This window comes from Ictalurus punctatus, chromosome 27 (genome assembly GCF_001660625.3).
Source record: "Ictalurus punctatus breed USDA103 chromosome 27, Coco_2.0, whole genome shotgun sequence".
NCBI lineage: Eukaryota > Metazoa > Chordata > Actinopteri > Siluriformes > Ictaluridae > Ictalurus > Ictalurus punctatus.
Genome location: NC_030442.2, coordinates 3,952,501 through 3,966,642, shown reverse-complemented (window position 1 = coordinate 3,966,642; position 14,142 = coordinate 3,952,501). Strand labels below are relative to the sequence as shown.

Below are 14,142 nucleotides of genomic sequence, written 5' to 3'. Positions count from 1 at the left end.
ATACAAATGAAATAGAATTTCATGTTGTTTGTAGACACTTTGTAAACCAGTTATTTTAAACAAGCATGCTAAAATATTTTTGTCGTTATTTTTGCGATTATTTTCTCTGAGGAGGGAAAAGTGGTTTTTTATTCGGCCATTCCTGTGAATTCTTACTTTTTATAAACATTTTCTGAGGAAAAGGATGTAGAATTTTTGTATTTAATTAAATAATATGAGGCGATAAACCATAAAACCATAAAAATTGTCGGGAGTTTCAATTCAACCCTACGTTATTTTAATGCTAAGCTAATAAAAGATGAGCGCGAGAACTCGCGCCGCTCAGGTGACAGGACAGGAGTCGCTCTCGCGCTCCGCGCGTGACGTCACTTCCGGTCGAAACCTGAACCTTCCATAGAAACAAGTTTCCCCGTGATTCGTTAAACACGAAAAGAAAACGGACTTTTATTTATTTATTTTTTTTTAAAGCTGGAGTTTTATATATAAAACCAATTGACAGAGGGATGTGTATATGTTCAGGAGGAGGAAAAGTGGAGTAACCGAATCGGCAACTGAATTTGAAACTTTTTTTGGTTGGTTTATGTTTTTTTCCCCATGTTTCGGCAGACGGAGCTGAGGTGCGAGAAGAAAGAATTATCGTCAAAACGTCACTTTTAGGTCAGATTCCAGAGGTTGAAGGATAGTAAAATAGTGAAAGATAGGAGTTGTTAAACTTGAACGTTAACGGTTTTAAAGTTAACCGCTGGTGCGCGCGACCGGACTGAAGTGTTTTTTGAAGAGAGCGCGCGCGATGCGCTGGAGTCTCTCAGGACGCTGTTTAGTTGAACAGTCTGATGAGAAAGATCTGTGTGTGTATGAGAGAGAGACATGTGTGTGAGGCGCGGACATGGGTCTGTGTTTGGGCTCCGAGGTCACGGAGGAAGGAAAGAAGGCGAAACTACACAGCGCCGAGATAGACCGCGAGCTCTACGAGCACGCGCGCAGAGACATGAACGTGGTGAAGGTCCTGCTGCTCGGTGAGGACACGCGCTGTTTATTCATATCAACTATATCAGTACTGTGTGTGTGTGTGTGTGTGTGTGTGTTGGTATGGCTAGTTTAAGTGTTAAGTAGTCCTCTCTCTCTCTGTGTTAAAGTTTTAATGTCTTTATATTTTTCTAAATAGGCCAACAGGAAACACAGATATTCAAATTCAATAAATATGCAAATTAGAAACGCACCGAAAGATTTTATGAATATGCAAATTGGGAACACACGGAAATTCAGAATGTGAATATATGCAAATTCGAAACGCTCAGAAAGCCAGATCGTATGAATATGCAAATCTGAAACGCCCAGGGAATCAAAATTATTTAATTATATACACAGTGGACACGCCCAGAAGATTTGGATTCTCTAAAAAATTATGCAAGTTGGAAACGCCCAGCAATTCAGATTATGTGAATATGCAGATGCCCTGATAGTAAAATTCTAAGAATATGCAAATACGAAACGCACAGAAATTCCGAATTTGAAAAGACCCGAAAATTTGAATTTTATAAATATGCAAATTGTTTCTGTGAACGCCCGGAAGTTCGTATTTTTTTTGTAATATGCAAATCTGGGAACACCTAGAAGTCTGGGTTCTATAGGAAACACCCAGAAATATAGATTATATGCATATGCAAATAAGATACACCTAGAAGTTTAGATCCCTATGAATATGCAAATTGGAAACGATTCTACAGACTCCACCCCTTCTCCTGGTATTACATTCCCTGCATTTATTTATTTTTTTATTAAAATCGATAGGCTCTTTTTTGTTATGATGCAATAACGTGTGTGTGTGTGTGTGTGTGTGTGTGTGTGTGTTTAGGAGCTGCTGAGAGTGGTAAGAGCACACTGGTTAAACAGATGAAGATCATTCACAGCAACGGGTTCACCAGACAGGAGCTGAGCAGCTTTAAGGTGAGCAACATCCTGTTTTACACACACACACACACACACACACACACACACACAAAGCATTTTCACACTCCGGTCCAGAGACATTACTGTGCTTCCTTTGCCTCTTTCCCACATCATTTGCCATTTGTATTTGTTAGGAAGCCTGTGTGTGTGTGTGTGTGTGTGTGTGTGTGTGTGTGTGTGTGTTTCAGTGGAGCTTCTCAGTAACAATGAATCAGCACTGATGGAGTGAGGAATGTGAAATCACAACGTCCTGAAAGATTCAGTCAGTCAAGACATTAATAAATTCACAGCAGTGGAGACACACACACACACACACACACACACACACACACACACACACTTCATTCTGTAATAACCCTGAGCAGCTCTATCAGCAAGGCCTCACAGATAAAACAACAGGACACAGGAAGGGAGTGTGTGTGTGTGTGTGTGTGTGTGTGTGTGAGAGAGAGAAACTCCTTCATATATAGATTCCAACTGTGCAGGAAGAATGTCTCTCTTACACACACACACACACACACACACACATACAGGTTTGGTTTCTTTTCCTCTTCACATAGCGGAGTGTGTGTGTGTGTGTGTGTGTGTGTGTGTGTGTTCTACAGCCTGGGTTTCCTCCTCCTCCTCCTCCTTGTTCTGTTATTCAAAATTCATCCCACTCGCTCAAGCATTGTCTTTCTTTCCTTCTTTCTCACACACGTGTATCGTTTCACAGAAACCGTCAGATCGTCCCAGCGTATTTATTTCCGCGCCGACGATCCAGCTTATCGGCCGCGGCGCGCAAGCGAGCGACTGATCGTTCGATCGTTACGTCGGCGTGATGAAAAAAATCGACGTGCCGAAATCTCATCTCGTCCGGCCGTGGACGTGACCGTTCGCTCACTGACTTTATGACACCGTTTTCCATGGATCAATGGGAAAAAAAACACTCACACACACTCATGCTGACTCTCTTTGACACACACACACACACACACACACACTTTGATGTTATGACCTTTGTTCAAAATGACATCATGTCAGGTTTTATCTCTTACCACCATGCTTTCCTCTTTCTTCAAAACAGCGTCAAACGTGTGTGTGTGTGTGTGTGTGTGTAGGGAGTGTACAATTACAGAAGCCTGAGGCATCAATGACTGCAGTAACAGAACTACATCACTGAGGAATTACACACACCATCACACACACACACACCCCATCAACAAACACACTCACATCGACTCTCACACATACACACACATCTTATTGAATGGTCGTTCCATACATATACTCGGGGTCTATCGTGACGTCTTGACGGTGACATCCTTGCCGTTTCGACGGCGGTGAAAGTATTGGCACCCTCCCCCCTTTTGTTTCCGAGCGCCACCATTTAAACTAAAGCTATTCAGAATGAGCGCTGGATTGATCACAGCACCCCTCTGTCCTAGTTCCTAGTTCTGGATTCCCGATAGTACCCCGTACCGCTCTCGTTAGCGGATCGGTACCGCTTCCAGACGAGCGCTAACGCGTTTTAGGAGACGGAGCCCCAGTCAGCTGTGCTTTTGTAGCGAAGGCCGTGTCGCGTCTGGCTCCGCGCCAACGTCCGCGTTAACGATCGAGCTCGCGGCTCAGAGCTGGTTCCTCTGCATTCCTCTGAATCTGTTGTAACAATCGTCTGTTTCTTCACGTCGCGCGGTTTTGTTTGCGTTTGTTTGTTTGGTTTTATAACAACGGCCGTTTCGACCATCCTCTCACCGTCGGTTCGTCGAGACCGAACCCTGAGCTTAAAGGAGGAGAAACCTAAAATAAAAACTCTGAGATGAAATAAAGAAAGAAAACCACGTACACGGCGTTCTCCTACAAAACACATCAGCGTAATGGAAGATTATAGGCTCGAGTCTGGAGTTGTGCACAGTGGGTCAGACAAGTTTTCTGGCTCTGTCCCAAATCTCCATTCTCGAGGTAAACAGCGAGTTTACGTGTGGTGATTTGAGACCGGTATTTTTTTTATTTATTTATGAGAACACGCCACTAGCGTAGATTTTTGGACGTTCGATCTTTTCCTGGCTCCGTCCCAAATTCTTGAGAAATAGTGCGTTGTACTCGACTAATCTAATACCTTATTAGACATGTCGCTTCATCACAAACGCCTCTCCCCTGTGTATAGGACACGAGCTAAGAGAATATATGCCGTGCACGTGTTCAAATCGATTTGAAACACAGCCTTCATCTCATTAAGCTGCTTCTGTTCAAAACGGCTCTCCCGTATACTGTGTGCGTGTGTGAGATACAACAGAGTGATTCCGGACACAGCTCTCTCGGGTTACAGCCTCCCCCGGCTCTGTCCTAAATGGCTTCCCTATAGTGCACTCCTAACCCCCGGGTCAAACCAAATGTCTTTTCTAGTCGTAAAGCCACGGCTTTTCTGGGAAAATCGAACAAAGCGTTGTGTTGAATGTGTAGCGAGTCTTGCTGAGGTTGATGATGTGTACCGCTCTGCATGAACCTGATCATCTTCGTTTGCTCTCTCTCTCTCTCTCTCTCTCTCTCTCTGGCGCACACACACACACACACACAGAGCGGTAAGGCCGTAATTATGGCTCGAGGCACAGGGTCATGGACTTCGAGTCAGTCTGTAATCAGAGCTTTAGCTTTCTTTAATTGTACAGTAAACTGGAACTGCACAACTACAGAAGGGTGTGGTTATGGTTATGCACACGTGTGTGTGTGTGTGAGGGATCACCAGGGATCCGTTCTAACCTGTATATCTCGGGAGTGTTTATCTGTCTTCCGCTTTCTTAATCTCTCTTCTTTCTTCTTTTCTTCATCCGCTTAATCACTGCGTTGTCTGTGTCGTAGCACGTCTCACCTCCCACACACTTCTCTTGGCACACACACCCACTTCTCTTTTTCCTTTACACCTTTCGTTCATGTCAAATGACGAAGCACGGTCTTTAGAGACACAAACAAAGACGCATACACAGGCCACGCCTGCTTCGCTGAGACTGACACACACACACGCAGGCCACGCCTCCTTTAATTTGTCATTTTTGTTTCTTAATGTTGAAGTGTTTCCTTTTGAAACAGGAAATCAGAGTGAAGTGCTTGACTGATTTACACAACAGCCAATAACAATCGAGATACACTATGCCACACGCCCCCACGCAATCTACCCAATCGTACTCGACAGTAACACCGCCTTCGCCCCGCCTGCCCACTTTACCGAGGACGATATCGTAGATGGCGAGATGACGCGTGATTTTGGAGTTTTGCTGTACGTGTTTGAGAAGTCACATGACCACCAACTCACACAAGCTCCGCCCTCGTAAACACGAATAAACTCCCAACACCAGTTCTGGTTGGAAAAGCGAACGGTGAGCAGGAAGGCGTGGAGACAAAACCGCACCGAAGAACCACGTTTATGGCTAACGAGCTGTTTCTGTAGAGCAAGACACGCCCCCGGGGGCGGGGCATATACCTTCTAGAGAGAAAAATGATGTAATCTATAGTACTATACTACTGTACAATGTATTGCTGTCCAAAACATTTGACACTTTAATAAGAGTGTGCTTTCTCCATTTCGCTGTTCTTCACAGTATGAGGACGTGACGGTGAGGACGTGGGGATTGGATATGAAATCTCTGAAGTACGGATCAGTGCAGAATGTGCCGCAGGGGGAGAGAGAGAGAGGGAGAGAGAGAGAGAGAGAGGATCTACAAGAGCAGATAAAATGCCTGAGTAATAAAAGCATTCCACACAGAAAGGGTTTTTAATAAGCGCTCGGTCTCCGAGCTCATCTCCCTTCCATCTGAACACAAACAGCACACAGGCCAGCTGCATGTTTGTCTTGGACACACTCAGACACCGGGGTTCAGAAAAACAATCTCTCAACGTCCAGAGTCCACTCAGAGCCCAACGTTTTATCGCTGAAAATAAAAAGGCTTTCTAAACATGTAAACGTGTTAATTATTTGTTCCACAGGGCGTGTAAACTTTCAGCCGCTTTTGTCTGTATGCAGGAAAAACACTCCCAGGAATTCCTAACGCCGGTTGATATAGTCAGGGGTCAGAGGTCAGAGCTGAGTGGACAGTCCGGAGTTAATCTTTGCCTCATGTCGTCCCCGTTTTCACCCCTAACAGCAGGGGGAGGTTGGAAACTCTGTAGTGCACTACGGACCAACACGGTGTGATTTGGGACACAGCCCATATCTTATTAGGCTTGGCAGCTTTTAAGAGTAGCTCTGTCTGTCTCTGTATCTGTCTCTCTTTCTGTATTGATCTGTCTCTCTGTATCTCTCTCTCTCTATCTGTCTCTCTGTGTCTCTCTCTGTATCTGTCTCTGTCTGTGTCTCTCTGTATCAGTCTCTCTCATTCTGTATCTGTCTCTCTCTGTATCTATCCGTCTTTCTCTCTCTGTATCTCTCTCTCTCTCTGTGTGGGATGTGTAACACACTTCTCTAGAAATAAGACGAGTGCATGATACCCGTTTCACCGCGTGCGGTCTCAGCAGGGTGTGATTTGGGACGCAGCAGTATCCCTTCAGCCTTGGTGCCGTTACACAGAGGTGTAAGGGGACTCCTCCGATTGCGGGAGTAAACGGTGTCACAGGAACGGAGTTAATCTCCTGCGTGCTGGAGCTGAAGATAAGAGCCTCGAAGAGTGCCATTACTTTTCCTTAAGACAGTGACTGGAGCGTGTCCTGAAGTTTTGACATCGTAATTAATGTGTGATGAATCGACAGCCTCCTCTAACTCTCTCTCTCACACACACACAGACACACACCAGCACCTGTCTGATGTGGTGATCCCCCTCCCCCCCTTCTCTGTCTCTCATTAAGTTTTCTCTGGCTTCGGTCCTAAATGCATCTCCCCTTAACATATACTCACAGTGTAGTGCCCTTCCTGTGGTGTGTGAGTTTTATGTACCATGTCGGAAAGAGTGATTTTTGGAACACAGCCCATAGCTCATAACTATTTTATTATTTTATTTCTTGGACCTGTTCCACATGGATCTGCTTCTTAATGAAGAGTGATTTGGGACACAACCCATAGCTCTGCCCGCCCCCACCCCTTCAAAAAAGCAACACAAATAGTGGTTAAATATAGTGGTTGAATGTTGACTGAAAGTCTGAACAGGTGGAGGTTTGGGACGGGCCCGGGAAGTGAAAAGACGAGCTTTAACGTGTGTTTACTCTTTTCCAGCCGGCCGTGTTGGACAACCTGCTGACGTCGATGAAGTTTGTGCTGCACGGGATGGGCGTGCTCCGAATCAACCTGGCCAACAGCAAGAACAAGGTCTCGCTCTCTCGTGCACACACACACACACACACGTCATCATAATGTGCATTACTTCAGACAGTACAGTAAAAACATTGAGCATTTGTCATATACCCACACACACACCAGAATATATGTTTTGGTGTTTTAATTAGACATTACAGATCTTACTCGCGCTACACTCTGTATCAGCGCGTCTACACGGCGCGTGATCAGCAACGCGGCCTCGTTACTAACACGTCACTTCCGTTATAATAAACGACAGAAGTTACACTGCAAGCGCGCAAATACACCATATAATCACAATGAACTTAAATTAAACTAAACCTTTTAAGCAGCTTGCACCAGTTTCCCCGCCCCTTACACACAGTGGAGCATTTTGGATATAAACATAAGTTTGTCCTCGTGTATCGGTTTGATCTCCGCGGTGTTTAATATAAAATACACCCCTGCTTTAGAGGACTTGGAGGTTACACACTTTCTTCCTCAGTCACGTGATGATTTCTCCTCCGTCTGATGGAGACTGAGGTCATGTTGGGAATAAAAAGTAACGCTGACAGAAAGTAAACTGAAGAAAGTCATCGCCCGTGAATCTGGGGGTTTGCTAATGCTAGCGTGCGTATGATGTAAAGCGCCGTCGTGGCTCATACTTCCGTTCAGTAAAAAAAAAACGCTAGTGTTATATTTGATATGATATTACCTTTCTAAAATCCACACACTAGACGGTACAGCACAGTGCATAGTGAAAGTTTACAGTACTTACTTTGGGACACAACTGTAGTATTTACTTTCCGAAGCATGTTTTCTGAATAGAATTAACTTAATGAGTGAATCTCCCCCGTGCCGCGCGCAGACCAACTAATCCATAATGAGATTCATTGATGACGATTTTCATAATCGATTATTATCCATTTTATCAATTAGTTGTTGCAGCTCTAAATGAGAGCTGCAGTTTTTAACAGGTACACTAGGTGGCAGCAGCTGCACTGTCTCTCTCGCGCTCTCTCTCTCTCTCATTCACTCACACACACACACACACACACACACTGATACTCAACCTTTTAATCAGTCTCTTCTGGAAAACACCAGAGGTGCATGGAAACATTTCACTTTATTTCCCCTTACGCTTTCAGGAAACACGTGAGAGTTAGTAGTTACTCGGTTAAGAGATGATGAAGGTCATGGAGGTCAGTGTGAACCCGGAGCTGTAACCTGCACTGCCTGGTGGAATAAACGAAGCACCAGGACTCCAGTACGAATCCGTATCAGTAAAGAGGCACGGCCCATAGAGTGTGGTTTAACATTTATAAGCGGTACTTACTGCGGAAGGTTTAGTTAGAAGTCTACCGGGACTGAGTGAGACCCGTGTCATCATACTTACAGACATGTCTACTCTATACACCATTACTACACCATTACTACAGCATTACTACACCATTAATACAGCATTACTACACCATTACTACACCATTACTACAGCATTACTACACCATTACTACAGCATTACTACACCGCTAACCAACTACAGCGACACTGCATATCTAAACAGCTGAAAAGAGGAAAAAGGGTATTTGATGATTTGATAGATAGATAGATAGACAGACAGGTAGGTGGATAGATAGGTGGATGGATGGATAGAAATGCAGATGGAGAGATAGATAGACAGACAGATGAATGGATGCTAGATAGATAGGTGGATGGATAGAGATAGATAGACAGATGCATGAAAGGACAGAGAGATAAACAGACAAATAGATAGATGGTTAGATAGTTAGGTGGATATATAGATAGATAGATGGATGGATGGATGGATAGAAATGCAGTTGGAGAGATAGGCAGACAGACTGATGGATGGACAGATAGATAAATAGACAGATATACCGACAGATGGATGGATGATAGATAGATAGACGGATGGATGGATGGAAATGCGGATGGAGCGATAGACAGAGACAGATGGGTGGATGAACAGCGGCAGATGGAGCTATAGACAGACAGACGGATGGATGGATGGACAGAGATAAATAGACAGATGTACAGATGGAGACATGGATGGATGGACAGAGATATACAGACAGACGAACAGATAGACAGATGGATGGATAGATACATAGATGGATGGACAGAGATATATAGACACAGATATACAGACACAGCTAGAGGTGGATGGATGGATAGATAGACAGATGAACAGCTGGATGGATGGATGGATGGATGGATAGATGAACAGATGGATGGATGGATGGATAGACAGATGAACAGCTGGATGGATAGATAGACAGACATGAACTGATTGGCTGGATGGATGGATAGAAATACAGACAGATGAACAGATGGATGTAGTTTACTGATCTACAGTATGATATTACATCATCATAATACCCAGCCCGACTCCGAGCCCTGAAACTGATCCTGACCCTGATCCTCATCCTGACCCTGATCCTGACCCTTACCCTGATCCTGACCCTTACCCTGATCCTGATCCTGACCCTGCCCTGATCCTGACCCTTACCCTGATCCTGACCCTTACCCTGATCCTGATCCTGACCCTGCCCTGATCCTGACCCTTACCCTGATCCTGACCCTGACCCTTACGTTGATTCCTGACACTGACCCTGATCCTGACCTTGGTCCTGACCCTTACCCTGATCCTGACACTGATCCTGACCCTGATCCTGACCTTGGTCCTGACCCTTACCCTGATCCTGACACTGATCCTGACCCTGATCCTGACCTTGGTCCTGACCCTTACCCTGATCCTGACACTTACCCTGACCCTGACCCTTACCTTGATTCCTGACACTGACCCTGATCCTGACCTTGATCCTGACCCTTACCCTGATCCTGACACTGACCCTGATCCTGACCCTTACCCTGATCCTGACACTGACCCTGACCCTGATCCTGACCCTGATCCTGACCTTGATCCTGATCCTGACCCTTACCCTGACCCTTACCCTGATCCTGACCCTTACCCTGACCCTTACCCTGATCCTGACCCTTACCCTGACCCTGATCCTGACCCTTACCCTGACCCTTACCCTGATCCTGACCCTGATCCTCACCCTTACCCTGATCCTGATCCTGACCCTTACCCTGATCCTGACCCTGACCCTTACCCTGATCCTGACCCTTACCCTTACCCTGACCCTTACCCTGACCCTGATCCTGACCCTTACCCTGACCCTTACCCTGATCCTGACCCTTACCCTGATCCTGATCCTGACCCTTACCCTTACCCTGATCCTGACACTGACCCTGATCCTGACCCTGATCTTGACACTGACCCTGATCCTGACACTGACCCTGATCCTGACCCTGATCCTGACCCTTACCCTGATCCTGATCCTGGATAAAGCCTCGGTTTTTACAGTGAGGAGTAGCCATGGGTTAAATAACTCATTAGCGCAGACATCACAAAGAGAAATCTGGAGAAGGTTATGTCTACATTAACATATGTCGTTTACATTAACACAAGTAGCTTCATGACTGCCTCTCCCTCAACCTCTCTCTCGCCGTCTCTCAATCTCTCTCTCACTCTCTCTCAATCACTCTCTCTCAACCTCTCTCTCTCTCTCTCTCTCTCTCTCTCAACCTCTCTCTCTCTCTCTCTCTCTCAATCTCTCTCTCTCTCACTCTCTCTCTCTCTCTCTCAATCACTCTCTCAACCTCTCTCTCTCTCTCAATCTCTCTCTCTCAATCTCTCTCTCTCACTCTCTCTCTCTCTCAATCACTCTCTCAACCTCTCTCTCTCACTCTCTCTCTCTCTCTCTCAATCACTCTCTCAACCTCTCTCTCTCTCTCAATCTCTCTCTCTCAATCTCTCTCTCTCACTCTCTCTCTCTCTCAATCACTCTCTCAACCTCTCTCTCTCAATCTCTCTCTCTCAATCTCTCTCTCACTCTCTCTCTCACTCTCTCAATCACTCTCTCACTCTCTCTCAACCTCTCTCTCTCTCAATCTCTCTCTCACTCTCTCTCTCACTCTCTCAGTCACTCTCTCACTCTCAACCTCTCTATCTCAATCTCTCTCTCTCAATCTCTCTCAACCACTCTCTCACTCTCTCTCAACCTCTCTCTCTCTCTCAATCACTCTCTCACTCTCTCTCAACCTCTCTCTCTCAATCTCTCTCTCTCTCACTCTCTCTCTCAGTCTTTCTCTCTGAATCTCTCTCTCTCTCCCAATCACTCTCTCAACCTCTCTCTCTCTCTCAATCTCTCTCTCTCTCTCAATGTCTCTCTCACTCTCTCTCTCAGTCTTTCTCTCTGAATCTCTCTCTCTCTCCCAATCACTCTCTCAACCTCTCTCTCTCTCTCAACCTCTCTCTCTCTCAATCTCTCTCTCACTCTCTCTCTCACTCTCTCAGTCACTCTCTCACTCTCAACCTCTCTATCTCAATCTCTCTCTCTCTCTCAATCTCTCTCAACCACTCTCTCACTCTCTCTCAACCTCTCTCTCAATCACTCTCTCACTCTCTCTCAACCTCTCTCTCTCAACCTCTCTCTCTCAATCTCTCTCTCAGTCTTTCTCTCTGAATCTCTCTCTCTCTCAATCTCTCTCTCAATCTCTCTCTCCCAATCTCTCTCTCTCTCAATCTCTCTCTCTCACCCACTCACTCAATCTATCTCTCTCTCACTCAATCTCACTCTCTCTCTCTCTCTCTCTCTCTCTCTCTCGCAATCTCTCTCTCAGACACGTGTGTTTTGCAGGTGCAGTTAAATGCTACATCACCGCCATGTCATCTCGCTCCTTAAACACACGTTGTGTAATTACCAGGCGGTTAGCGTGCGCCGCGGTGGTAATTACCATGTGATGGTGATAACGGTCATACAGATGGCTCTCCTTTTTTTAAACGCATCCCCTCGCCTCCTCGTAGGCTTTGTCCTCTTTAAAAAAGGAAGCTGAAAATATGACATTGTGTTTCTGTGGAGGCTGATGAACAGTCTTGTGTGTGTGTGTGTGTGTGTGTGTGTGTGTGTGTGTGTGTGTGTTTGTGTTTGTGTTTGTGTGTGTGTGTGTGTGCGTGCGTGTGTTGCGCAGGTCCATGCCCACTCTGTTCTGTCGTGTGGGCGGTGCTTCGATGAAGAGCAGGTGATCTTCCCATTCATAAGCCATGCCCTTTCCTGCCTGTGGGCGGATCAGGGGGTGCGGTCTGCGGCAGCGCGAGGCTATGAGTACGAACTCAACGACTCAGCGCTCTAGTGAGTAACACACTTCAGCCCCCCCCCCCCACACACACACACACACACGTCACATACACAGTTCTATATAGGTTATGTGGTTTTTATACAACAACGCCATTAGATTCTGGATTCTGATTGGTCAGTAGGTGTGGATTCATTTCCTATAAGAGCAGTTTATATAAACATAACAGATGCTGTTCTAGGAAACCCTCACGGTGCTACCAGCTGATTATTTTACTATCACAGCACCGCTTATAAGTATTCGCCCCCCCCTCTTTTCTACATTCTGTAGTGTTACACCTGGAATTACTTGGGATTTGATGTCAGCATTTGAAAATAACGTCCAAAATAACCCTTAATATTGAGGTGAGGTGAGTGAGAAATCAGACAGACAGATGATAGAGAGTTCTGCATAAATCTCAACGCAGGTTTTTACAGACTTGTCTGAATCCTGACTGCAGAAGTTCTGGGTCTTTTTAAATATCTCATGAATACATTTAGCAGCCAGCAAACGCACCAGAAATGGGATGAAGATCTCTTTCACCAAGCTGTAATTGGGTGGTCGACCTCACCAGTGACCTGTGACCTTCCCCTTAACCCCCCCCCCCCCCCCCCCCCCACACACACACAATTTCATGCATATTCTATTACACTGCGACGAATTTGACACTCATCCCCCTTGTTGTTGTGCTGAACGTGGCGGTTTTTCTGATATTTATTAACTGACTACAATTGAAACTGTTTGCTGTGATTCATTTCGTTTGTTGCTACTTGTTTATCCCCCCCCCGGCCTTGTTGTTTTTTCTTTCTTTTTCTCAATCTCCAGCCCACATTTTAAAACCTGATACCGCGGTCGCTTTAATTAAAACGTTTACAGAAAAGTGACATGAAACACTGAAAAGACAGGCGAGAAAAACAAACACGGAGGAGAGAGAGTGCCGGGGGGGCGAGGGGGGGAGGAAAAAAACAAGCTTGAGTGAGAGAATATGAGAGGATATTCGACTCGTTGAATATCGCCAGCATTCCAATGTTCGCGTAACTTAAACTAACCCCCGACGTTCACCGGTACCGGTTATTTCATCTGCGTTACTCATTATAGTTCAGCTCACCTACAGCGCGAGCCGGGCCTGTTCGTTTTCCGACGCTAGCTAGGACCGAAGGGCGTCGTCATGGTTACGGTGTGAACGTCGTATGAGGGTTTTTTTTTAATATTACCACAGACGCCGTTCTAGCAAGCGATTTCTGTAGCGCGACAAATGTCGAAGTACGGCGCGGCGAATATATATTCTCGTATCTCTAAGGCTTTAGACGTATCGTTAAAACCGTCACGCTCTTCCCTGACAGCGCCGCGTGCTCTTGCGTGCGTACAAGAAACCAGAACGGCAGCGTCTACGAATCGGAGCAATACGTCGATGTTTTTCTTGTGAACAGATCGGACTGGTCGGAATTAATCTTACGTTTTAGCGGGTGTGGAGTCGTTTCAGTCTGAGGTTCAAGCCATGTTTGCTAAAATCTCCCGTGTTTCCCAGGTGTCGAAGGTGTGTAAAGTGTGTGTCACCGGCTAATTTAATACAGGACATGTGTATAAACTCTGTAGAGGCAGTAACTGCTGCTTAAAGAAGCCCACGCATTGTCATGCTCTGAGTGTGTGGGTGAAGATGTAGGTGTGTGTATGTGTGTGTGGGTGGGTTCATATAGAATGTGTGAGGCTGTGGGTATGTGAGGGTGTGAGTGTGTGTGAGTGGGTTTGAGTGC

General features: G+C 45.7%; 1 protein-coding gene across 3 annotated transcripts in view; it reads left to right on the top strand.

The window, feature by feature from the left end:
* Positions 1 to 362: 362 nt before the first annotated feature.
* Positions 363 to 14,142, top strand: part of gnav1 (guanine nucleotide binding protein (G protein) alpha v1) — a 24,650-nt gene continuing 10,870 nt past the window's right edge. The window contains exons 1-4 of one of the 3 annotated variants that reach the window (XM_017459090.3): positions 363 to 1,016; positions 1,856 to 1,947; positions 7,130 to 7,222; positions 12,245 to 12,405. In XM_017459090.3, the coding sequence (XP_017314579.1) occupies positions 887 to 1,016; positions 1,856 to 1,947; positions 7,130 to 7,222; positions 12,245 to 12,405 (476 nt within the window). In that variant the 5' untranslated portion in view covers positions 363 to 886. Of the gene's footprint in view, positions 1,017 to 1,089; positions 1,746 to 1,855; positions 1,948 to 7,129; positions 7,223 to 12,244; positions 12,406 to 14,142 lie in introns of those variants that run through there. The other 2 variants (XM_017459087.3, XM_053676443.1) reach the window with 2 other exon arrangements.